General features: G+C 39.0%; 2 protein-coding genes across 3 annotated transcripts; one reads left to right on the top strand and one right to left on the bottom strand.

Annotated features, from left to right (window-relative positions):
- The first annotated feature begins 658 nt into the window (after nt 1-658).
- On the top strand, nt 659-11,355 carry tbxa2r (thromboxane A2 receptor). 2 transcript variants are annotated; one of them, XM_041040496.1, is made up of 4 exons: nt 659-896; nt 4,807-5,694; nt 7,532-7,665; nt 8,990-9,184. In XM_041040496.1, the coding sequence occupies exons 2-4, from the start codon at nt 4,873-4,875 to the stop codon at nt 9,033-9,035; spliced, it is 1,002 nt and encodes a 333-aa protein (XP_040896430.1). In that variant the 5' UTR covers nt 659-896; nt 4,807-4,872; the 3' UTR covers nt 9,036-9,184. The 2 variants fall into 2 exon arrangements, with proteins under 2 accessions (XP_040896430.1, XP_040896429.1); XM_041040495.1 differs by lacking the exon at nt 7,532-7,665 and having other exon boundaries at nt 8,990-11,355.
- A 1,286-nt stretch (nt 11,356-12,641) lies between these two features.
- On the bottom strand, nt 12,642-25,132 carry gipc3 (GIPC PDZ domain containing family, member 3). The gene is made up of 6 exons (XM_041040712.1): nt 24,830-25,132; nt 21,112-21,297; nt 20,569-20,749; nt 15,565-15,674; nt 14,694-14,775; nt 12,642-12,793 (listed from the first exon to the last, which is right to left on the bottom strand). Exons 1-6 carry the CDS (start codon nt 25,121-25,123, stop codon nt 12,642-12,644), a joined length of 1,005 nt encoding a protein of 334 aa, XP_040896646.1. The 5' UTR covers nt 25,124-25,132.
- Nucleotides 25,133-25,168: the final 36 nt, after the last annotated feature.

The raw sequence follows: 25,168 nt of genomic DNA, 5'->3' as shown, positions 1-25,168 counted from the left end.
GTGTGTGTGTGTGTTTGCGTGCGTGCGTGCGTGCGTGCGTGTGTGTGTATGTGTGTGTGTGAATAAGTGAGAGTTATTCAGTGTAAACTGTGCAAAAGTCTGGATAAAACCTGAAACCAAAAACTACTTTTCCAGTAGTTTTGAGTCTAATGTCAGTGTCCTTGAATGAGGTCGATTACTCCATTTGCTTATGTCTCAAGTCAACAAAAGTCATGCAATATTAATTTTCCCAATGACCATTATCACCATGCAGATTTTTAAACTGTTTTCATATAAAAAATAAATCATATCTATAAGCCTTTAGACTGTCTTCCATGAGGAAGGCATCAGATTACATATTGTAGCAGCCACAAACTTTCTGCAGCCTTTAGGTGCAGCAACAATACTTTTTCCATAGCACACCACCCTCCAATGACATACACTTCCACATGTACAAAATTAGTAAGCATTAGAAACATAACATGAGACAAATGCCCCCCTTCCAGCCTCTGTGTACCCCTTACTTTCTCCACTCTGATGTGTAATGACCTTCTTCTGCTCCTCACTCTGCTGCCAAAAATACTGTGTGGTGCCCTTCCCCTTTGTCTTCCGGGGAGGGGTGAGTTGAGCTTAAAGGCATGCACCACTGGAAGGGGAGAGATGAGTATCTGAGCAGCAGTACAAGAGGACACAGCTGGGGGAAGGGAGTGGAGATGATCGGGGGTTCCTGCAAACATTCTGTTATATGACGTTTTGTAGGTCTTTATTTCCATCGCATGGGACTTTGTGTAAACTTACCGTTGTTATTGTTTGTGTTATGATTATTAATCTTACAAGGGCAGAGAGATGGTTTGAATGGAGCAGTGCAGACCTTCCAACTGAGAGTCAGCTTGGTCCTTGAAAGTGCTTCTGTGGTGGTAAGACATACTTTTACTACTTAATAAACTAACATGCAATTTGTTAACAGCAGCCTTCAGAAAAAAGAGGTTGTTGTTGGGGAGACATGAAATATTAAATGATTCTGAAACTGTAGAGGGACCCAAAGTTTGGAATGTGGAATGGGTTTACACAGCAGGGACTTTGGTTATGATGTTCGCATGTTACATCTTTGATTAAAAAATGTTGTTACAGTATATCATAATAATTAAAGTTACTATAAGAGGCTGATTTGTCAGGGCATTAATCTTACATTTAATTTTTCATGCTATGTATTTGCAAATACACACTAGTTGAGAGGCATTAGGAATACTTTCAAGAAGTAGCTGACTTCTCATCCTCATTTTTAATTTAGTTCAGTTGTAATTCATCGCTGATGTAAGCTGAGTTAGCATCTTTGTTGTATACAGGCAGTTCACACTGTTTCCACTGGAAGTAAAAGTGACTGTAGCATAAAATAAACCCACAGAAATGAATTAACCTGCAAGTCAAGTTAAATGTGTACATAGACATAATAATCTCCAGAGGCAAAGCCAAAGAAAAGGGCAAAAGGTTCTGACTGCAGCAATAGGACAGCAGCATTTATGTGTAGAGACCTGTCTCTGAAATTTATCATCAGTAAGATCACTGATATTGAGAGTTTTACACCAGTTAGGTTGATACCCTGGAACTTTTCTTTTAAAATAGTGGATTATAAAAAGACCTAGTTGAACCAGGAGAGTGTGATGTTTCTGTTTTACTTGTTTACTTCACTGAGAGAACAAAACCACAAACACTTTGAAGGTCAAGTAGACTAAATGCAAAGTAATTTAGCTTAATGATGCCACACTGTTTTTTATCATCTCCCTCAATATTTATTGCACATTTTCATGCCTATATATGTTTTACCTTGATAAAGTAACACATAAACTGCTTGTTTAAAACACATCGCACAAATATTGCAACAAAATTTGATTAAGAGCTTTATGAATACAAATATAGAAAATGTATACTGCAAACAGAGCCTCATATACAGTTCTCATGAACAGAGAATGATATTGCATGTACAGCAAAGGATGTGTTTTCATCTCAAACAACCAAAAGAACAGTAGGTGATGCAGACTCTGCATCACAAACCCCATTTGAAAGAATACTGCCTTGTAGAAGTTTGTTTAGCATTTAGAAAAAAAAAACTGCCTGTCAGAGACTCTTTGCAAAAAGATCCCTGGCAAGTCCGCGACAAGTGATTTTGTACACACTTAGCAGTCTCGCCTCATTATTAAGTTTCTGTGGTTTCAATAGATTGAAAAGGAAACCATTTGACCACCTTAGTGATGCAGTTTTGAATATGACATATTGATTATGGATGCTAACAAGCACTCTTGGCTAATGGCACTTTCAAAAGGTTTTCAGGGTCACACAAGAGCCGGCGCCGAGCATCTGTCTCATCCTAATATTCTCTAAGGGATGGAAGGACATGATTATTGAATAGTTAGCTTTTAGTGGAAGATGCAAAACTTTCCATGCCTTTTGTTTATGAACCTATGAATCATGCATTTGTTTGTCTGTTTGGTGGTTTTGCTGTCGTGCAGCTGAAGTGTCAGCTGTTTTTGTTTTTTGTCCTAGAAACTTACCAGTGTGCTACATCAGGCGTGTAGAAGTGCACAATGCAGCATTCCAATACAATGTGTTTCCACATGCATCTGTGCATCGGGCCAAAAGCTAAATAATTTAAACTGATTGTTTTTTGGCAGCTTGTTTTCAAAGTTTCACAATAGTACTACAGGACAATATGATACAAAGAGCAAAAGAAAGAACGTGATGCAAAAATGGAGGAGCACATGAAAATAACAGATGGTGGTCGACTAACAAGTCAACTAATGAAATTACGACTGTGCGGCATGTGCATTATTTTAAAGTGCTCCTGCTTTTTGGATCAAGTTACTAAATGTGTTAACCTCACTGCTAAATGGTCAGTGTAGTCCAGAGTGTATTTTGTGGAAAATAGCTGAAAAATAGTTGGACAAGTGACAAAAAGTTTCATGTGAGGGGAAATCCTGCAAGGACATTTTTGAGTTCTGAGCATTGACCAATGTACAGTTTCATTTTCATTCAGATACATATTTACTTCACTGCAAGTACACTTTATTAAAGGAAACAGGATACTGTTATTTGGTTCTTTGTTATTTCCCTTGGTAACATAAGCTGAATTCTGTGTATTACACCCATTTGTTGTCTTGTATTTCTTTGTTGCATTTGCTGATGCAATTACCAATTTCCTCCTTTCTTGGAGTTTCATCTTACCTAGAAAAACATTAAAACCACACCAACAGTATGCTTAAGTTATCAGCTCATTCTCTTTCCAGGATGAGTTGAGCTTACACCCACTGTAGACTCATAAAATGAGTCTCACAATTTGATATGATCAGTGTTACTGGCTATGATGATGCATATTGGTAATTTAGTGTTTTAAAGGCTGAGTTCTTTTCTTAAGTAGTGAGCATCAACACTGTCATTACACCAGTACAGCCTACAGTCTTAACATTTAACATTGTGCCCTTTTGTTCAGATCATATTGTGTAGTACTGTACAGATTTATTTATTTACTCTTATGTTTCTTTATTATTTCTTCATCTTATTTCAGTATGATATTGATATGATATGATATTATCTGTATGGTATCCTATGAAACAAATATATTGTTTGAGGAAAATTAGGATTATTTGTTTCTCAAATTTTCACTATCCAGCATAAAATGTACCTCCACTTTGCCTGAAGACAGTCTCAACAGTCTTGAAGACAATCTGACCATGACAGGTCATATGGGGACAGACCACAAGGGACAACATCCACTAGGGACAATAGACACTTTGTGTTTATTTCCTGTTAGTACTGTTCACATGACTGTATTTCCTGTCAGGATATGCCAGTTCTCCCACTCTCTTTTTCACTTTCTGTGTCACTCTCATCATCACTTTCACTGTCTGCATGTGTTTGTGTGACGTACATGTTATGCCTGAGCTGTTCCATTGAGTTTGTATAGTTTCTAAATGTTCTAATAAACCAGTATAATTCTGGTTTATTAGAAGTTAAGTTTTATTTTTTGGAAGTTTTGCCTTCATCTTTTTTATTGGTAAGAATAATTATTGCCTCTGGAAACATTGTTACATCACTTAAAAGATGTTGGCCAACAACAAGAGCAATCATGTGATCTGACAGGTTTAAAACAAATTTCAAAGAGAAAGTGAAGTAAAAGGGGTGATGTAATTGCTTAAACTGTCCTTTGTAACCACCCATCACAGTTTACAGCCCTTTTCCTGGTTCAACTTTGACTTTCCATAGTTGCGTGCATGCACAGTTTTTCTGCATAATGAGGGATTATTATCATTTTTGTACACTCACTTCTACTTTTATCTACAAATAAAGTGGTTTAGAAAAATCTGGTCAGATTGTCAATTTGTTTACAACTTGTTTGATCATCTGACCAACTCCTGTTTTTACATGGTCAGACATTGTTGCACCAGTGTGCACAGCCATGTCCACTCCACTGTTTAATTTATCATTTTAAGTTTCTAATACAGAGACTATGATGCATGGCCAATCTAGCTGATCCTGAATAAAGAGTTGGATAAGCACTGTTTAGAACTACATCCTCAAGGGTAAACAAAAATGTACTGCTTCACATGGGCGTTGGCACACCGGTTGCCACATTTGAAGTACAACACAAGTGCTATTAAGTAGCCCAACTCTTAGTTGGCCAGTTTTTCTGTTGCTCTTTCCCTTTACTTGTTTCATTTGTATGTTGCGTTTCAATGCATTTTTAATATTTTAAGTGTTTTCTGCCTTGCTGCAAGCCAAAGTTTCCATTGTGAAAAATGTCTCAAATTTAACTTTTCTCTTTTTACTTTTGAGGTTGAAGAGCGAAATTAAATTCCCCTGACTGGTATTGTCTTTCCATCTTTGAGTCATCTGAAATCAATGACCCTGCATCCAGTGGACACCATGAATGCCTCAGTTCCCACACTCACCAACCACACCCCAATCTGCTACTCCATAAACAGCCCTCCATTTAGCTACCGCCCCACCATAGCCTCATCCAACTTTTCAATCATCTTCGCCACTCTGGGACTCACCTCCAATCTCATCGCCTTCATAGTTCTCCTCAAGTCCTTTCGGCAGACACGCAGCCGCTCTCGCTCCTTTTTCCTGATCTTCCTGGGCGGCCTGGTGGTCACTGACTTCATGGGTCTTCTGGTCACAGGATCCATCGTGATCTCATTCCATTTAACGCACTTTAATTGGCGAAATGTAGACCCTAACTGCCACTTCTGCAACTTCATGGGCATGTCCATGGTCTTCTACGGACTGTGCCCCCTGCTGCTTGGTGCTGCCATGGCAGTGGAGCGCTTCACTGGCATCAACTGTCCATTTGCACACTCCACCAGGATGCCCAAGGGCCGGACAATCTCCATGGTGCTGATGGTGTGGTTGATTGCTGGCTGCATTGCATTGCTGCCCCTAACAGGTATTGGGAGCTACCATATCCAATTGCCCGGCTCCTGGTGTTTTTTCAACATCAGCTCTGATGGAAATGACCTGGTTTTCTCTCTCATCTTCTCACTGGTCGGGCTGATTTCAATCGCTGTATCATTTTTGCTAAACACGGTGAGCGTGGTGACCCTAATAAAGGTGTGCTGCGGACAGGCCAGGATCCAGCGGCGCCGAGACCATGAAGTGGAGATGATGGTTCAGCTCATCCTGATCATGGTCATTGCTTCTATCTGCTGGTGTCCCCTCCTGGTGAGTTTGCAAAATTTAAGAAAGTATACCCTGTGTGTTTGCATGTTATATGTTCAGATCTTTTTTGTGCAAAATGAAAAACAAATCCCTGTTTAGAAATCTGAATGCTTGTTCCTTGAGTTGCCTGAACCACCTTTACCGTAAGATAAGATGCAGTAAGCAGTGGCAAGATAAATTAATTCCATAAAAGCGGGAGCAAATATATTACTCTAAAAAAAATGTTGCAAAATGTCACTAAACTGTGCATTCAAATTAAATTTCTTCTGCTTAGAAGATTGTGGAGAAAATGTTCACTCCATTGTGGCAGTTCAAGCGTTTGCTTGCCAGCATGCTTAATGCCACTTTTTTAAAAAACATTTCTCTCTGTACCAACATCTACATATAATCTCGGTAAATACTATATTTGTCTTGAGTAGTGAGGGTGGAAGACCTTTCCCTGATGTAACCCAACTTTAGCTTAGTGTGTATCTTTAGATTTAAGCATTGAAGGTTAATTTGAGGTTTATTAAGGTTGATACAGATACAGAGTCCTGTCCAGACTTTCTCCAGCTAAGTCCAGCCAGTGAGAGAAATTTTAATATCTCTGCACATTAAAAAAAAAAAAAACTTTCACATACAGTAATGCCCTTTCTGATTTTAATTCATGTACAAAGATACATTTGGTTGGATTGTCATGCTTTTTCTGAGGACTCCCCAAGCTAACTGACATAAAGCTGCCAAATCAATGGACCACTCTGAGTCTGTTGTTAAGCTGCTACGGGCCAACACTCCACAGGGAGGTCACTGGCCTTGTTTCAACCTGCGTAAATAAGTATGGGCCTCTGTAACTATAGTATGTGGTCTGTCACAGTGTGTGTTGTGTAGTAATAAGACCCATAGGTGACTGTGGCATTTATGGCTGCAGGCAGAAGGGGAACATCTGGTCAGTCAGACTTTGTGTTTTCCTATATGTATCTTTACATTTTTCACATTGATTATGAATATCTGTGACTATACAGTAGCTGTCCACCAGAAAGCTAACCACAAAAAGATCACCCTTTCATTACCTTCATCTGTCTCTTTATCATACACAGATGTTGATTCTAATTTGTTAAATACCACATAGTCAAAAGTTAAGTGGCTGATGGGAAGATAAAATGCATTCAGTTATGATATTCAGGCATCTGGAAGCACCCAACCCTGACCCTGTCTGTCCAGCTCTTGTTGTTATCAGTGCTGCCCTTCAAAAGTTTGAGCTATAATGAGGCATCACAAGGTCCTAAGCTCCTTTTCTCCACTTCCCCTCTATATGCTTCATTTCTCCTTAGCAATGCAGCTTCCTAACTAGCTGATCTGAGGGGCTGATCTTAGCCTGCTCAGCCATTAATTCCCTGGTTGACACCTGATTTCAGTTGAAGAGCATGGGTAAAACAGACTAAGATTATCCACAGAATGTGTTGAAATTATAGTTTTTATGCTAAACATCACATTGTTCCTGTAAAGAGAACAGTTCATTACAACTTGGATCTTACTTTTGTTCCTCTGGCCTTTAGTTCTGTTGCCAATGCAATTGTTTATTGTTTTATTGTTGCAATTGCATTTACCTTGTTTTTTTTTGTTTGTTTGTTTTTTTCTATCTCTAGGAGTGATCAGTGACAGAAACTCTAATTCTATATAGAGAGGTTTTTAATTACAAGCATTTTAGAATATACAGAATAGAATATACTTTATTGATCCCTTTGGGAGGTCCCTTGGGGAAATTTGGGTAGCAATTCACAGTAAGGAATGGAAGGGTCGAAGTCTGGTGCATATTTTTCTGCAGTCCTGTCTAACCTCAGTTGTGTGACACCTTGCGCAGATACATATTCTGGTGAGCGCTGCGACTGCTGCTCCTGTAGGAGATGAAATTCTTTTATTCCACATACGAATGGCCACCTGCAATCAGATATTTGACCCCTGGATTTACATCATGTGTCAAGTGTCCAGACTGAGGCGAGTAAAAAGGAATACAAAAACGCCACAGGGTTGTAACAATAGCACAGCTTCTACATAGAAACTATGTTCACCCCAACACACTGTAACTTAGGGCTCTGCTTAGCCAGCTACCTCAGCATGGCCTAAACATCTGCAAATGACACTGATGGATGAAATAATTTGTATATCACAGTTTACCCAATGCCTTTCCAATTCATTACCCATAAGTTCACAGTATCATGGAGGGCATGCTTCATGGTCCAGCCAGTGTCCCATCTTTGTTTTGCTGCTGCAATGTTCATTTCATTCCAATCCTCATCAGTTAATAAATGTTTGACTGAAATAGTTTCAGCCTTTTCTCTTGTTTGTTTACTGTCCTTCTGTTTCTGCTTTCATTCCCTGAAACTAACACAGATAGCCGACCCTGAGAGCTTAAGAATGTGCAGATTGTTGTTTTATTTAGTTACTCAAACATTTCTTCACGGCAGAGCTGCAGAAAACCTTACAAAAAAGAGTTAAATATCAAGAATGCTGTTCAGGCTCACTAATTATAGTGCTCCTGAGAAATCTGATCTAGCCACAGTAAATTATCTACAGTCAGGCTCATGACTGATGAATGTTATTGCTTCCATGTTTGAAACTGGGAATTAACCACTGAGTTAACTTTCACAAAATTGTGACTCCGTGTTTCAGCCCCTGGAGCACCTCTGCCTCTTAGAAAAGTCTGTCTAACTAAAACTGTGGTTTGCGCTTCCTCTCAACACTTGCATGCAACAGTATTTTAACACTACGTAGTGGATTAGGGTAACTGTTTTCCTTGCACTACTTAGATGTAAACCACAGGAGAACAGTTAGAGCACCATCTGAATTCAGAACAGAGTCAACAATAAGCCAATTTGTCATTCCTAAAGGAGCTTGTTAGCATGTTTTAGCCCCACAGGAGCCTGTTGGGCTAATGCTAATAAGGCTATGCCTCACATAAAATGCTGCAGCTTAACTAAAGCAGGGGGGATAATTGTGTTGCAGCAGCCACTGCCTCAGGAGGGCCATGGCAAAATTAGCCAAGCCATTCGCTGAGTGGACTTCACACATATGAGTGTGTCTGCGTGCATTTTGAATATTAACCAATTTCATCTTTCTGGTCTTCTTATTTCTACTCTCTCTATTCTACTCTTTCTTCTTTAATTTTCTGTCTGTTGCAATTTGCTTCTATTCCCTCCTGCAACTGTTCCCATCTCCTTTCCCTTTCACCCCTCCAAAACTCCTTTCCTCCACTATTTCTTTCTCCTGTTCTCTTCAACCCCCTGTCTCTGTCTTATCTCTCCATCCATCCCTTCACCAGGTCTTTATTGCGCAAACTGTGCTGTCCGGAGCCAAACTCCAGGTGAAATACCTGCTGCTATGGATACGCTTCGCCACGTGGAACCAGATCCTGGACCCGTGGGTATACATCCTGTTTCGCAGGGCTGTTTTTAAGAGAATCTACCCCCGCTTCAACTGGTCCCGGGGCTCCATCATGACCTTGTACCCATCTTTCAGCGAAACTATGCGCAGATTCACACGTTCTTCACTGGGGAGCGCCCTGGGATCAGATGACACCACAGAGACAGGGAAATCAAATGTGACGCCCCCATCTACCTTGAAGCAGCCACCTCCATCTTCATGATTGGTTGTATTTGAGTTGTTGTTGCAGCAGAATGAGGGACGTCATCAGGTTCACAGAATGTCTTGGACTGTTTCTAATCTCTGATCAGTTTTCATGTCCACTATGACAAGGATAAAATGCAAGATTGCACTAATAATCTGAAAGGATTATGTTATTTCTCACCATTGAAAGGATTTTCAGTATTAGGGGCAACCTGCAATCAAACCTGTAATCTGTCACTGAAAACAATCACTTTAACCACTCTACTTTGCACTGAAGTCAGCTAAGGCACCTTTGAAGCTATCTAACTGCACTGTCCTTTCCACATGCATTGTTCCATCAAGTGTTTTAATGACATTTGAGTTTTAAACACTGTATTACAGTAGGCAGGGGCAATCTATGGTCATTCAGGTGATTGTTTTAATGTGATGCTTCATTCTGGTGCAACATTATGGCTTTCAAGCACATGTACTTTCCTCAGATGCACAAAAGACCCAGAAGAATTATATGCCGTAACTGTGTTTTCAGGCTCATGCTAATAACTGTTCCTGTACTGTTCCCTTTTTGAAAGTATTTAAATTAACATTTTTGGGGGAACCTTTTAATGTTGAACATGGCAGTGGAACAGAGGATTTCAAGAGCATCAAACCCTGAGAACTGAGTGTTTTTTTTTTTCACAGTTAACTTCAGAAATCACATCATATATGTAATAACAGTATTTCAGATATATTATTTTGCATGAATGACATATCTAGATCAATAGAGGAAAATTCCAAACTGCTGCATAAATTATGTTGAAGTTTGATATTTAGCAAAACTGATATAAGAAGAAAGCATAACTATTTTAAGTGCACCTATCATCTTTGGTAATGTTATACAAATACATCATATTATGAGTTTAATATATTACTTGTTTCAAAAGCAGTGTCGCCACTTTACTGAGTCTCATTCACTTGTTCACTGTGTCTCCTGTGTGATTTTATTTTCCTAATTGGTCATTTCAGACATAGCTTACATAGGTTTTGAGTTGCCCACCTTTGAGACTGAAAGTTAATGGAATATCATTTATGCTGTTTAAAAAATGAAAAGTGAGATTTTAAGTAAGTGAGCAACGTTAAGTGTAAGCGTATACAGGGGCAAGTGTGAAAATACTTGTGTGTAGCTTTTGTAAATCGGGTGAACTGACCATTTAAAAATGGACTCATGGGTTTATGTTGTTTCAATCGAGTGAATGATCAGGTATGCTAAAAAGAATTTAAATACAATATTTCTGGAGAAAGTACAGTAATTCTGAACTATCATACAATAAAGCTAAATTGGTAAATGTGTTTACTTACCTTGGTTTTAAGTTAGGAGGGTTTTACTAAGGCAAATATTTCTTGGACCCAGAGTTCCTCAGGAGGTAGACAATTTCAAAATAATAATTTTTAGGGAGGCAAAATTGGACTAAGACTCGGCTTTGCTAGCAAATAAGGCCAGTACATAATATTAATATGGTTTCATAATACCAGAAACCTTCCTCTCTTTCCACTTGCCTCTATTCTGGGCCTCAGTCCAGTGCTAGTAAACTGTTGTTATTCCTTCCTCCAGAGCATCTCTGCCTCTCAGAGATGTTTAACTAAAATGTCAAGTTGCTATCTACTGAGAGGGTGTTTGTAATAAGAATGTTTACAGAGTGCTGCAGGATTGATTTGTTAGATAATTCAAATTCAGCTTGATAATTTGGGCAATGTCCTGACAAACATTTTAGCTAAATTGTAATATTTTTCTGAAAATTACCTCCTTTTTATCATTTGTTACACTACTTGATTACTTATTCAGTCACCCAGCTATGCACACTGATCCTGCACCTGTTTTGAACATCGTATTATCACTGATAGCTGTCTGACTGTCACTCAATTACTGAGCAAATTGACCTTAACCAGTCACTGATAATGGATGAGATGTGTCTTGTTTTAACTCTTTAGCAGTATCATCCAATCAAAATTAAGTGTAAATATTAAGTGTGCTGGACCTAAATGGCATGTGATTGTACCATATAAATAAAGGATTAGTAAAATGGAGAAAATCAAAAATCTTTTCTATTACACCCACAACTATGATTTCAACCTTTTTACTTACAATTTAAACATTTAAAATGTGCCATACATTTTCAGGTCTTCATAAAGAGGTGCATTCATATACAAAGTGTTAGAAAAAACACGACCATCAGACAAACACTGATGTAGAACAATCTAGCCAGTGTCAGTGAAGTCGAGTTGAATTGCATCTTGAACTTTGTTGTATCAGTGCAAAGAATATGACCCAAATACCGTGTTTGCATCGTTTGGTGAGCCAGAAAACGTGTAACTGTCGAAGTCCAACATTTAGTTTGATGTGCCCTTCTTCTCTCGACAGTAAATGCTCTCCAGTGCAGAGACAGACAGAGCAATAGTGTACTTATTTTCTCGCTTTGAAAACAACTAGAAAAGTCTCCTAAGAGCACATGGCAAAAGTGGGAAGCAAGTAAAATACATGATATGATATTATTTTGATATTAGTAACCATGAAGACCTTCATTTTTCCAGGCAAAAACAATACAGGGAATACTCCAAGGAAATGGTTTACATGCACATCATGGGAAATTATGACTTGACAGTGATGATCGTGTGGGAAACTGAATTACAGAGCAGTACAGTTGTGTGCCCTCTTGATATTCGCTCTCAGATGATTGCATTTTTAGATGATAGGTTTGATTAATGTCTTATGAGATACTGTTTGCAAGTTCAGGGTAAGGTATGTAACTTACTGAGAGGACAGAATATTTAAATTGCAATTATTTTTTGAAGTTTTAATTGAAATGGGGCTACAACTGTAGTTACATTCTGCTTGCAAACATTATATAACTGAAGTCACACACTCAGATCTCTAGCTTGTTTAGGTTGTTGTTAATGGAGAAGCAGAATAATACATTCTGACGTTATGACTACCCAAAAATGTCTCCTTGTTCTTCAGCTAGCTTATCTGACTTCCTGGATTCCTGGATGACTGGTTAATTGTTAACAGTTTTAAAATCAAGTCCACCCTGAACAAGATCATCAGTTAAATGCCTAAACCATGCCAACCATTTTCTGTATAAGATTTGTCAGAAATTCAGTGTGTAGATCTTCTTATGAACAAATTATTGTCATTTGACTGTTCAAAGAGAAATGGTTGAATTAATTGCAGTTCTTATCATGGTTTTAAATTAAGTGACTGAAAATTTATGCAATGACTGCGAAGGCTACATTAAAAGGTTCTCCACATTCCTTTTTTCCAGTTGTTTACATCAGACAAAGCTCACTATCTCTTTTGTCTTAACAGTAAATTTTTAGATTCTGCCGTTCTTGACGTCTCCAATAGCCCCCCATACATCAAACAAAAACACATCAGGGAAAGCAAAATCTCCAAGAACTGAGTCCAAGGCCTCTGCAAAGTCATCAGGGTTCTTCTTGTCTTTGCCCGCTTCCACAATGGTGGTCGCTGCAGAGAAGAAGGCACACAAAATATACGTTTTTAAATGATGGTAAACGTTGGATCTTTTCTTCCTCACCAGATCACCAGCCAAAGAGGCAACAACTGGTACCAAAATCCCATTTAGAGGTCCTATTTCTTTTCTTTTACTGCATAAAACTGGCCCATTAATCATGTGATTCCCAAGCCGACAAGAGACAAGAGGTTAGTTTACATTTATCTAGAAATATCCCCTTTTAAGGCTTTACTTGTAATTGAAACGTGAAAGGGTGGCCTTTCCACAAAGCCTTATCTAAAATGGAAAATGCTCAACTCAGCTCTGTTTATTTGAGTTTACTCAAAATGCTGCCATTTTGTTTGATTTAACAAAAGCAGACGATGATAGAGACATCGGTTGTTCCTTGGGAGCAACCTCAGTGATGTCAAATTGTACTTATGAACCTCTGCCATTGTTAATATGGGTCATAATATTCAAGGAACAGCCATTAATATATTTACACCAAAGTATAGGCTCTGTTTGGGAAACACTGAAAACAGATGAGTATATCCCACATACAACATTCATCCCATAGTATCTTCCAAAATCTACATATAGTTTTGCATTAGGGATTTTGACTATGATATAAATTAAAATGCATTCAGTTTGCATCTCAATGTACAGGAATTGTCTATGTTCAAATTGAAAAAGAAAAAAAAAATATGCCTCCTTAAAACTGTGCATGATGTTGTTTTGACTGGCACAGCAAACCAAATTATCTCATCAGCAAGTATAAAGAAGACATACTCAACAATGCTCAAATAAAGAAATGTAATCCTGTGATTAATACACTGTCACACTACATAAATATGCTCTCATTCATGTCTCAGTATTATCTCCAAATGTGCATAGTGTATTTTACCCAAAAGACAGGACCTAAAAATGTATAACAAGATTTCTATGTGCATGAATGCATCTTAGGGAGTAAACATACCCCCCCCAACCCCCCCTTGATGCATGATATAAAAAGCTGAATGTTGTAGAATTAGGTCAGCAACATTATTTGTTATCTATCTAAGCAAACATTCTATGAGGGTAAATCATAGTTTTTACAATATTTATGTCAGTTTTCTTGGACCACGATATACAACCAAAGAATGTTTTTAAAGGAACATTTCTAAACAGACAACAGGGTGAAGGACACACTTAGAAATAACTGACCCACTTCATATTATGTTTAAAAAGCCATGGTCAATGGCCTTGAAAGTCTGGGAAAGTTGAAAGTATGTGTCCTCCCTTATTTTTTACAAATTTATTTGATGCTATTTTTTTATTGAGTGTAAATGTTTATTTTTGACCTTGACAAAAAAAAATTACTCAAGGTCTACGTAGTGCTTTTCTGAAGCGTTCAGCCTCATTTATGGTCATATTAACCTGGTGAATTATGCTCATTTAAGCATGAAATGCTGTGCGCAACATCTCCATCACAACAGAGCAAACTCCCTTGGCTGAAGGCAGCTGTGAGATGAAGATAAAAGGTCTGGAAAAAAAAAAACACTCATCTGACCAGGAGTTAAGAGATTTTTGTCAGAGATCATTATTGCTATCTCCACCACAAAGAAATGAGTGTTAAAGTTAAATTAAAGGTCAAAAATGTTACTCACGTACCATACATGGCAAAAACACACACGAAAGCTTTGGTGATTTGCCGTAAGTAGGCATTTTCCTGTAACTCGTCTCAAGATCAAAGCGGCCGGGTCTAGTTCGGCATGCCAGAGAGGCACCATGGACTGTAAAGCCACAGTAAATCCCCCTGACTCCTGGGTTTGTGTGTGAATAACTGTTTAGCACTGGCTCACTTCCTTTCAAACACACCTTGACACATAAAAAATATCTATTTTAAGGACACAAATGTTATGTGGATGGTCTTACCCAGCTCCAGATCTCTGATGCCCATGTAGCTCTCCAGCAGGTCGTCCACTTTCTTGATGGCCCGTTCTTCAAACTCATTCTGCTGGCAGAGCAGATAGGAAAATACGATGGTGTTATTAGAAATTCACTGGTGTTCAAGCTCTAAATATGGTGATAGAAACTCTGTGAGAGCATATCTTCTCAAGCCAAAACATGCAGGGGCCAAGGCTACCTTCGGCTATTGTTTATCACTTGTCTTTATGTTATATAAATATATCAAAGTTTATAGATGATGAAACCCTACTAATCCTTATACAAGCATTGCTGGCTGGTGTTAAGCTGTTTACTTGTAAAATGTTCTACATGTGTCGTTTCTTGAAAACCAATAAATCTTTCAGCCTCCAGACTTTCTCGCAGTGAAATGGTCTGTAGGTTCACCTCACAGATCAGTGTGACGTGAATCATCTGGCACTGACATGTAGGAAATGATAATCACAGTGGTCACTTCCAATAAAGCTGAGAAACAGTTTTATTTTTAAACACTCGAAGCAATAGCTGATACTGTGAGACTGGTGTGTGTGTGTGTTTGTTAGTATGTGTGACTGGAGTTCCCAGGGTGTAGTCTGTTTATTTAATTTCTGTTTATTTCAGTTCAGGTCAGGTCTTTAGGTCCAGTCAGTTCTCTACTGTCTCACATGGGACATTAAAGAGTGGTTTTTAGCATGACTCAGCACATGAAACAGCCTCAAAACAAAGGATGTTCAAGACAAAATCACCCCTCTTCCAAAAAAACAAAAAGCACTGGAATAGGAGTCAGTGTTAAGTGTTTGTGTATACATGTCACATCAGGAAGTTAAAGCAGTCACTGTCCAGCAGAGCGTGTGAAACTCACCACTTCCTGAACTGTGGCAGCACCCTTTGAGCGAAGACGGAGTGTCTCCCTTCCGTTCACCATCTTACCCTCATTGGATTTTGGCGCTCTGGTTCTCATTCCAATCATGTCTAGACACACACACACACACACACACACACACACACACAGGAAGACAATATTTAGTCAAATTAAAAACACAGTTTGGGGTTTATATATATCTGCTTAGTTATGACATGGTGTTTTTCACACACCACTGTTCTTTCCAACGGTCACCACTCTGATTTTCTGTCCCTCCCCACATTTCACGTCCTACACAGTGTATTTTTCTTAAGAAGATTTAGCAGATAACAAACACTACACCATAACTCACATTTCTTGGTTCTAATGTGTGCTTCATTCCACAAAAACATTCCACAAAACATTTAAATATGTTTTTCATTTTACCTGAGGACGCTCACGCTGCTGCTAGTTTTTAAACATGAAATATGGTTTTAGATAGTGATGCTTGGTGAATTGGATGCATGGTGAAATGAGGAATCATTTTTAAAGCAGTGCAGTGGCTCCAGACAGTATTCAGGGAGCTTCACTTTTTGCGCATTTATTCTGTTGTATTTATTTTGGGGTTGAAGAAACTGTCATTTTTTCCATCAATATATGTTCAGTAAACCATAATGATGAAGTGAAAACATGTTGTAGAAATGTTTGCAAATTTATTAAAAATTGAAAACTGAAATCTCATGCTTATAGAAGCATTCAGACTCTCAATTTCATACTATAGTAGAAGCACCTTTGGCAGCAATTACAGCTCTTAGGTAAGTCACACATGGACTTGGGCAGTTTATCCCATTTTTCCACTGTCGGATTGGATGGAAAGCACCTGTGAACTGTCATCTTCAGATCTCTACACAGATGTTGGCTGGGCTAATCAAAAACAGTGACTTGTACCAAAACAACCCCATCATTGTCTTTGCCTCACAGGTTGCATGCTCTCTGGAGCAGGTTTTCTTCAAGGACCTCTCTGTATTTGGCTGCATCCTTCTTTCCCTCAATTCTGACCAGTCTCCCTGCCCCTGCTGCTAAGAAGCACCCCCAGTGCACAATGCTGCCCAGGCATTAGCCAGGAGGTGGCAGTTCCTGGTGTTCATAGTATTTGGAGGTCTGTTCAAAGGGCGCTCTCAGAGTCCTTTAAATGCCATTTGAAGAGGTACAGTGCCAAGGTGGAAATACTAAGCCATGGAGATGACTACTTATGATGTGTTTTGTTTCATACAAAAAATACCATGTGGACATGTGAACTAGGTGAAAACTTGGGGCCTTTAACTGTGTTTCTCAGTGAGTTATTTTGAACACGCAAACCCTGGAGTCTGGTGTAAAAATGCACATCTGTGTTTAGTATAATACAGCAGCCTACGCCACTGATTCCCAAGACCCCAAGGGAGGTCAGAGGTCAGCATCAGCTACGTCACGCAAAGAGTAATTGGGACTGGAACTACTGCCTGTTTGTCCTTTTACAATCTACCTTACAAGGTCTAAAAACAGGCAAAGAGTGGTCAGACACATACATACAGCAGTTACTGCTACAAACACTGCAAAAGCATGTGTGGCAATATCAAAGAGGGGTAAAAATTCATGCAATTTTCAATACATGCAGTACGCAATATGTACAGCAAATGCAATAGTATTCACAGTTGCAACTGCAGTTCTGTTGATGGAGTCAATGACAGTAAATCTCTGCTGAATCTTAAATGGCAAATGGGAATTACTCTCACTCTGTGCACCACCTAGTTTTCTCTTTAGCTTATATTTCTGACATTTAGGGCCATAATGAAGTCCCAGCTCAGTTACATTCAGGATTCTAATTAGTATAATAAATCTTTTTTCACATGAAATCTAATCCATCATATTCAGATTTGGCAGCCAGCCATTGTGTGTGTGTTTCAATTACTAAGAGATTTAATTTACTTGTGTACACCCATAAAAACTCTGATGGTTTGGCAGGTTGGCAGGTTTGCAGAAGGAAATGAAGGGGTGTGTTTCTGTTCTGCTCATCACTTATACCAGATGCTGCTACTCCTGTTTAACTGTAGACAAAGCTGCTGTATGCCCAAGGTCAATTTATGAGATGATGTTACTTCCAAAACCAGGCTGTGATTTGATAATACTCTCACTCATGAAGCTTCGCAAAAGTTCAGTCAGTAAGACTATGTCTCTGAGCATACCTTCTAAGTCAAACATAGTCAATTTCCTGCTGCTCCACCAGCTCATTCCTGTCTTCATCCAATCACAACCCGACCCACTCACCTTTAGCCAATCACTTGTGAGCTGTAAAACTTTAAAAGTGCTGTCTCTCTTTCGATTCGCCACCCAGCTCAGTCCCCCTTCATCACCCGGCTGCAGATGCCCAACACTCTTCAACCAAACCATCCATTCCAAGGCTCCTTCTAAGAAGGCGTCACAACCTCGAGCCCCATTACTCAACACCAGCACCAGTGTCTTGGCTCCAGGGAGGAGTTCCTTCATGTGGGAAACTTCCTATCCACAGGATCGCTTCCCACAGCGATCTGCTTCCTGTCAGGGCCTAAGTGCCAAATTTTATTCTACCTGTTCACAATAAAATGTCTTCAGATTTTCTCATTTTCCTTAGTTCTTCTTGTAACCTCTCCTGTTTGAAATGTTATTTTAAGGTCCTTTTGGAATGTGGACTTTTTTTTTTTTGAAAGACTAGATTTCTGTTGAGATTGACAGCTCTTTCTTGGTCTTGAACAACAGCTCACAAAACAAAACTTCCAAGTCAACATGGATGCTAAACTAAGATTTAATGCTTGAGAAAAGGAAGTTAGCCCATTGCCTATGGATTTGGCTTCCTGTCTGATGAGCAAGACTCCAATCCCAAGTCTGCCTTATCCACTCGGGAAAGGAATGCAATAAATAAGCCAGTTATTGTACTATTGTGCACATGTAAAACATTTCCTGGAAATGAAAGGGGAGAAGGACATGGGTTCAAAGTGCCAAGAGGCAGTGCAGTGCACTAAATGTCACCCAATATTTAGTTATAGACACAGATAAATAAACTGCTCAAATTCCATCTTATCTTTTCTCAGGTTAACTTCAGATATAAACACACTAATAAATACAGCAAAAGACTTTGGACCAGCCTCAGATCGGAGGGTTGTGGGTTCGATCCCTCGATCAAGTGCACAAAAATCAATATGGTTGTGGTGAAGGAAACGCGTCTCCCCTGCCTCTGTGACCATGGCTCTGGTGCCCCTGAGCAAGGCACTGATCCACCCCAGCTCTCTTGGCTGCCTCACTACGCAGCCCCCTGCCCCAGGGTCTCTAGTGTATGTGCATGCTTGTGTGTGCGTTTTGTTCACTTGGTGTGGGTAAAATGCAAAGAGTAATTTCCCCAGGAGGGATCAATAAAGTAATTTTAAAAAAGGGTTGAGAAATCTTAAACATTAAGGTAGAATTTGGTTTAGGTTAAGGTATAGGTCAGGGGTCGGCAACCCGCGGCACCAGAGCCGCATGTGGCTCTTTCATCCCTGTGCTGTGGCTCCCTGTGACTTTGGAAAATAAAGAATGAGTGTTTAATTTAAATATATTTTTATTTTAGTTCGTTCGTTTTTTAAATGTAATTCTAAATTTGAGGATTACGGTGATCTTGTAACATAAAAATATAACGTTTCTATTTTTTTGTCGCTCAAAATATGCGTCACAACCGCCGATGTGCGACACCAGGCGGCAACATTTTCAGGTTGACAGCTGACTGCACGCTCCAGTACACGCGATCAAGTGATGACGGAACACAGAAGCTGACGGCAGGTGAATAATTTAAGTTTGGCTTTTTATTTCTTAAATACGAGGGGGACTCAAATGGACACTGAGTATTTTATTTGAAAGTTAGCATGAACCAAGCGTCTTTTGTTCGCAGTTCAAAATGTTTTTGTTACATACAGAAGATGTCAAACATTAGATGTCAAAGGGGTTTTGTGGCTCCTGGTGTTTTCTTTTTCTTGCGGGAGACGGTCCAAATGGCTCTATGAGTATTTAAGGTTGCCGACCCCTGGTATAAGTAAACATTTAGGCTAGGGATGTAGTTGAAGTGATTAAGGTTACAAACGTATTTGTATGTGTGTTGTTGTCTGTGGTGGGTGCTTCATGGCTGTTTCTGTATACCTATAAAAAGCTTTGCTTTATTTCTTTTCTGCATGTCTAAAGCCTGGAGTTGAATTATAAACTAAAAACCCTGAAATATTAAAATGCATCACTGTGAAGTATCCACTTTCTGAAGAGCCTCCGTTTCTCCTGTGGTTGCGATGTGAGGAAAAATCCCTCAAAGCCTTTTTAATTTTGTCTGTGCATGGTTGGCAATGAAAACTTATTTCAGTAACTGAATTGAAAGGGTTGATTTCCACTGCAGTGCATATTTTCGTTTGCACAAAAACCAATACCAATACCAATTCTTCAATTTCTTTGTAATATCATAGACTCAGTCTGCAAACAAGAGCAGAATTTACTTACAACCAGATATGTTTATTTTGTTTCTGTGTTTTGCTGACAGTTTTTTCAAACTGCATATTTCTTGTTTTATAGTTTATTTTATTAGATTATAGAAAACAAATCCTGACTGAGGCATACCCATCCCTGCAGAGCCTCTTATGAGCATCCACTGCCACGTGAGACAATTTTGGCTGAAGCTTATGGTTGTAATACTGATCATTTAACTGTAGCTACTAAGTTAACAACTTTTCCAGACTCATTAGCAGATAGCCAGTACTCTCTAAAATGTTACAGTCTCCTCTTCATTTTTGGCTGCTGAGATGTGGAAAAGTACAGCAGAGGGAGTCCTCTCGATGAGTAGGAATCAGCTGGTATCAACTAATGCTTTAAGTAGTGGAAATAATATTGAGTTTGATTTCAACTGCCATTATTGACTGATTTCAAAGTCTAAAGGATTCCAAGTCTGTGTCTGTTGAGCACATGACCGTAAATGCTGGACAGCATGAAAGAGTTTCCACTCACCAAAGGCTTTCTTGGGCCCAACCAGGCGGAGAGTGAAAGGAACTCCTCTGGGTTGCTCTTTTAACATCTTAGCCACCTCGTAATGTCGACACCCTACAATGCTCTGGTCATTAATGGCCTCAATGTGGTCACCAACGCATACAGTCTTCAGCCGGTCTATAGTACTGCCTTCTTTTATCCTCTGAAAAAAAGCAGATTGAAATGTTTCACATAGGTGAAGATGCCCAGTCTGTAGCTTCCTACAAAGTGCCTGATATTCTATTCATAATTAATTAGCCGCAAGATAATCTTTTCAGAAAGAGGGCTTGCATTTTAAAACACATTATGCTGGAACAGAAAGTTTAGACTAACCAAATGAGGACTCAAGAGGCCCAGGCTATTTTACCGAAGGTCATCACGGTTCTTTACCCACAACAAAACCTTTTTGCTTTTTTTTTTTTGCTGAATTTTGCAAAAGCTATAACCAACAAGTAATTCAGGTCAGTTCTCACAACAATGTGAATTTGTTGTTCTTCAGCCTACTGTGCTCTACCACTGCTTCACCTTAATGAAAGCATAGCCAGCTCCATTGTCAGTGATGGTGAGGCCCAATGCATCTTCTGTCTTTGTCACCTCCACCTCCTTGGTTTCTCCTCTGACATGAGCAAAGATGAAGTCCTCCAGTCCTATCTGTCCCCCCAATAGTTTCTGCATGTCCACCTTGTGAGAGTTGAGGGTGCAGAACAGGATCTGAGACAAGAAAATTACAAAAAAAAAAAAAGTTTGTGCTTTACAGAGATTGAACACCAGGGGGCAGCAAAGTCCATCAATTTGGTTTTTGCTATTGTGGCCATTTTGTTATGAACCAGAAACCTCAGTAAGAGGCACTGTATATTTCAAGCTAAATGTTTAAGCCTAAAAACTGACTATCAGCAAACAGACTAGTGATTAAGTGATTAAATCCTGGTTGTTTTCAAGGGAATTAAGAGTTTGAGTCACTCAATCATAACAAGTAGCTGGTAGTACTGCCTTGTTTTTTGGAGAAAATGTGTCTTAAATAACATTTGCACATTTATTATTGGGGGACGGAACCTGTGTATCTCTTCAAACTTCAGCTTACCGTGTTTACAGTTTAGTCACAGTGTATTTATTTGTCTGAAAAGGACAAATGTTCAACCTAATTCGTATTTATAATTTATACCTCTAATTGGTTTGTAGTGCAGCATTTTATTTATTGTTATCTTATCTTATTATTATCTTATATTAGGAAAATATCCAAAGTCTTCATTTTGAAAGTTAATGGTCAGGTTTATCTTTTTTAATCCATAACGGAAATTCAAGATAACCTGAGTGAACTGTTATCCTACTTGGAGCAGTTCCTCTAAGATATAGTTCATGGTACTTTTCTTGGCAAGGAGAACAGTCTGACTGCGATCCAAAGTCTTCTTCTGCTCTGTGCTTTATGCTGCTGCTGTTCAGTCAACAGGAGGTCAAGGAAACTGCTGTACTATCACAAACTAATTGTCTGATATTTCTCATAGAAAGTCTGGTATCTAGAAGTCTGACTGCAGTTCAAGGTCTTTTGTAGATATACTGGTTATTACACAAAGCCATTCAGTTGTTGTGTGATTTCTCCATTCACTTAAGATCAAAAAAGTCCCAGAAGACTTATTGGCTGTTTATTTATCATTCTTGTCATTTTCATTATAGTGAGAGTATTATTAGACATAAATTGTTTTGGGAAAAGCGAACCTTGTCTGACACAGCTTAAGAGGCTTAATGTTCAAGTTAGTTTTTTTCTCTTGTAAAGCATTTGCCACAATGAGAGGCTCCAACCCTTACATTGCTTACTATTAATAGTAATCTGTCCAGCCGTTATCTAAACTACTTATTCTTTCAGGATTGTTGGAGATAATCCTTGCACACACTGGGCAGAGTTATACCAATGGACAGTCAACAACATGGCTGACATGTATAGGCAGACAAAAACATTCACAGAAATTTAATTTCCTATTCAACTGGACAAGTCCGTCTGAGAGTTACATGCAGGACATACAACAAACTACACACAACTCATGGATATTCAGGGCCTTCTTGTTATGAGGAAACATCTAGCCACTATACTGCTGTTTATAATCTTAGATTATCAAATTATTCCTCTGTGGCACTTTAAGTCATTCTGATGTCAGCTAAATTACACTGTGTAATTGTAATTTCAAAGATGGGTTCAAGGAAGTGTGTAAAAGTAACGTTAACATTTTCTTCCAAAAATAGATATATAGCATTTAGTGTTTGGCAACGGTAACTTGCATAACACTAGGAAACACAATCTTGGCTGGTAGTTTCCCGATAAGATCGTCAAGGTTTGTTGCTATGGAATGTATACTGCTCTACATCACTTCAACTGTAGTCGTTTATGTCCAGCAGATAGCAATACACAGATAGGAGAAGCATTCATGGTGGCCTTCAAAGTGCTACTGATAAGTATTAAACAAGGCCAGTGCTGAATATTTATTGTTCTGTTGCTCAGTGTGTTACCAGATTATACTAGAAAAAGCTGCAGAACAACAGCCTAAATGCTGATCATCATTTCTTAAAATTTTAAAAAGGTTTATCTTTTCAGAGAGCATACAATTTTGAACTGCACATGAAACCAACAGCATTTTAATGATTAAGAAATAATGTAACTTGCAATGATATCAGTTGTGAATATGCTCAGTTCCATGTTTATTATACCACCCTTTACTTCAGTAAACCAAGCTCAAGACAGAAAATACTTTGCAACAACTTTCATCAACAACATCAATTTCCTCTTGCACAGTCTTTGATCACTCCACGGTTGCATTTATTACCAGCTTCTCTGGATAAATGTCATCTAAATGCCTAAAAGGTATGACAAATTTTTCCTGTAATGTCCGCATGAAAGTCTGTACCTCAGAAACCCTGCTGTCGTTGGTGTTGAGTATCTAGAACAGTATCAGTCTGCGGTGTGGTTTGGTTTGGTTTGGTCAGCCTTGACCTACCAAAGGTTTAGTGAGTTGAGACTTCTTCTCAAGGATTCTGGCCTTGCTGTTACTGTAGCCTAACTGTGAATCATACCTTTGAACCACTACAGTGCAATAAATTAACTCTTTAGTCTCATGAAGTTGTATAAATGTCCTGGAAATTCTAATTACATGAAATTTACTATTTTATGTCTTTAAAACACAACAATTCAGTCATTTTTTACAGCTACACTTGATATGTTATTTGAGTAAAGGTACATCTTGGATCATTTGAAAGGGGAACTACCATTTTTACACATAAAAGTCAGTTTACGAGTCATGTGGTACACCTCTAAGACCTTGAAAATAGTTGTCATCAAATGTCTTTTAATATCTTATTTGGCTTTGGAGGAGCTTTGTCAAAACCTAGAAAATAACCCTAGTGATGTCATCAGGGGATTATCCGGGATTGGACTTCGACACTACGACATTAGTACGGTATTATAAAAGAAAGCCTTTGTGGGCATTTGCAAGGCTGAAAGGGTATAACAACATGTTTCTAAAGTTTGTAATTTGAGAAGGGTTACAGGTCTTAGACCATCTCAGCCTCTGTAGAGACTACATTAAATCAGTGGAGTGGCAGGGGCTACTTGGCTATATTGCTGCCTTTATGTATGAGCTGAAATAAAGCACTGATGAACTTAATGCAAATAATTCTCGATCAGATGATTTCCAATGAATTTGGCAAAGTAAGTCCAGCAATCAGTAATTGTTCAAACAAGTTGGAATTTTGAGGATATTTGCATCACTGTGACTGGGTACAGTATTATCTGTTTTGTTTTTTTTTTGTTTTTTTTTGTTTTTTTTGTTTTTTTTTGTTTTACCCTGTTATGTGAGTAACTTTGAAAGCAAAATTTTCACTTTCTTCAAATTTTCATTTTCATCTTTGTTTTGCTCAAAAGTCATATTCATTGCTCTAACTTGTTGTGTTATACAGTATGTGTGGTGTTTACAGACTACAAAAAATTGTTTGATGATTGTTTCCATTATTGATCCTGGTCAAGGCGCAGACGAGTACAAAGTCTGGCAGACAGTAGCGAGAGCAAATGATCTTCAATAGTGCATCATGGAAAAAAGCCTAGAATGGAAACCTAACACCCATTTGCATTTGGCCTGTCAGACCACAAATGCAAGAAGGGAATGTAGCCAGTTGTTTTTTAATCTTGATCATTTTCATAAATGGAAATGCCTCTAAGTAGTCTGACATGTTTGCAAACATAGCTGGGTTTGTTTTGTACCTCTGACGGGGAGATGTTGAACACTTCTGCGATCTTGGCATACAGCTCCTTGACATTGGTGAATCCGTGGATGCGGCCTGTGGGACTCCCATGAGCCAGCTGGGTGTGGAAGATGAGCCTAGGTCTTGGGTATTCTGGTGGCCCAGGTGGTGGTGGTGAAGGAGGAGGAAGCGGAGGCGCTGTGGGCTCCACACACCCATCATTCTGGCTGTGGTTCTGGGCTTTCTGCTCCTCCATGGCTTCAGCCCCTGCTGCCTTGGAGTCCTGTGGGCTCATAGCCTCTCCGTTCTGCATTGGCCCCAGCTCAGGTGTGGTCCTCCTCTGGGAGCCCTGGTGCTA

The sequence above is a fragment of the Toxotes jaculatrix genome, chromosome 6 (assembly GCF_017976425.1).
Source record: "Toxotes jaculatrix isolate fToxJac2 chromosome 6, fToxJac2.pri, whole genome shotgun sequence".
NCBI lineage: Eukaryota > Metazoa > Chordata > Actinopteri > Toxotidae > Toxotes > Toxotes jaculatrix.
This window is presented reverse-complemented; position numbering and strand designations above follow the sequence as displayed.

Bases quoted from the DNA above. Each gene is read 5' to 3' on its own strand.
- tbxa2r (XM_041040495.1), top strand. From the start codon at position 4,873: ATGACCCTGCATCCAGTGGACACCATGAATGCCTCAGTTCCCACACTC. The intron at 5,695-8,989 runs GTGAGTTTGCAA...TCCCTTCACCAG, and splicing joins TCTGCTGGTGTCCCCTCCTG to GTCTTTATTGCGCAAACTGT.
- gipc3 (XM_041040712.1), bottom strand. From the start codon at position 25,123: ATGCAGAACGGAGAGGCTATGAGCCCACAGGACTCCAAGGCAGCAGGG. The intron at 21,298-24,829 runs GTACAAAACAAA...TTCTTGTCTCAG, and splicing joins TCAACATCTCCCCGTCAGAG to ATCCTGTTCTGCACCCTCAA. The intron at 15,675-20,568 runs GTGAGTGGAAAC...GTGTGTGTCTAG, and splicing joins TGGGCCCAAGAAAGCCTTTG to ACATGATTGGAATGAGAACC.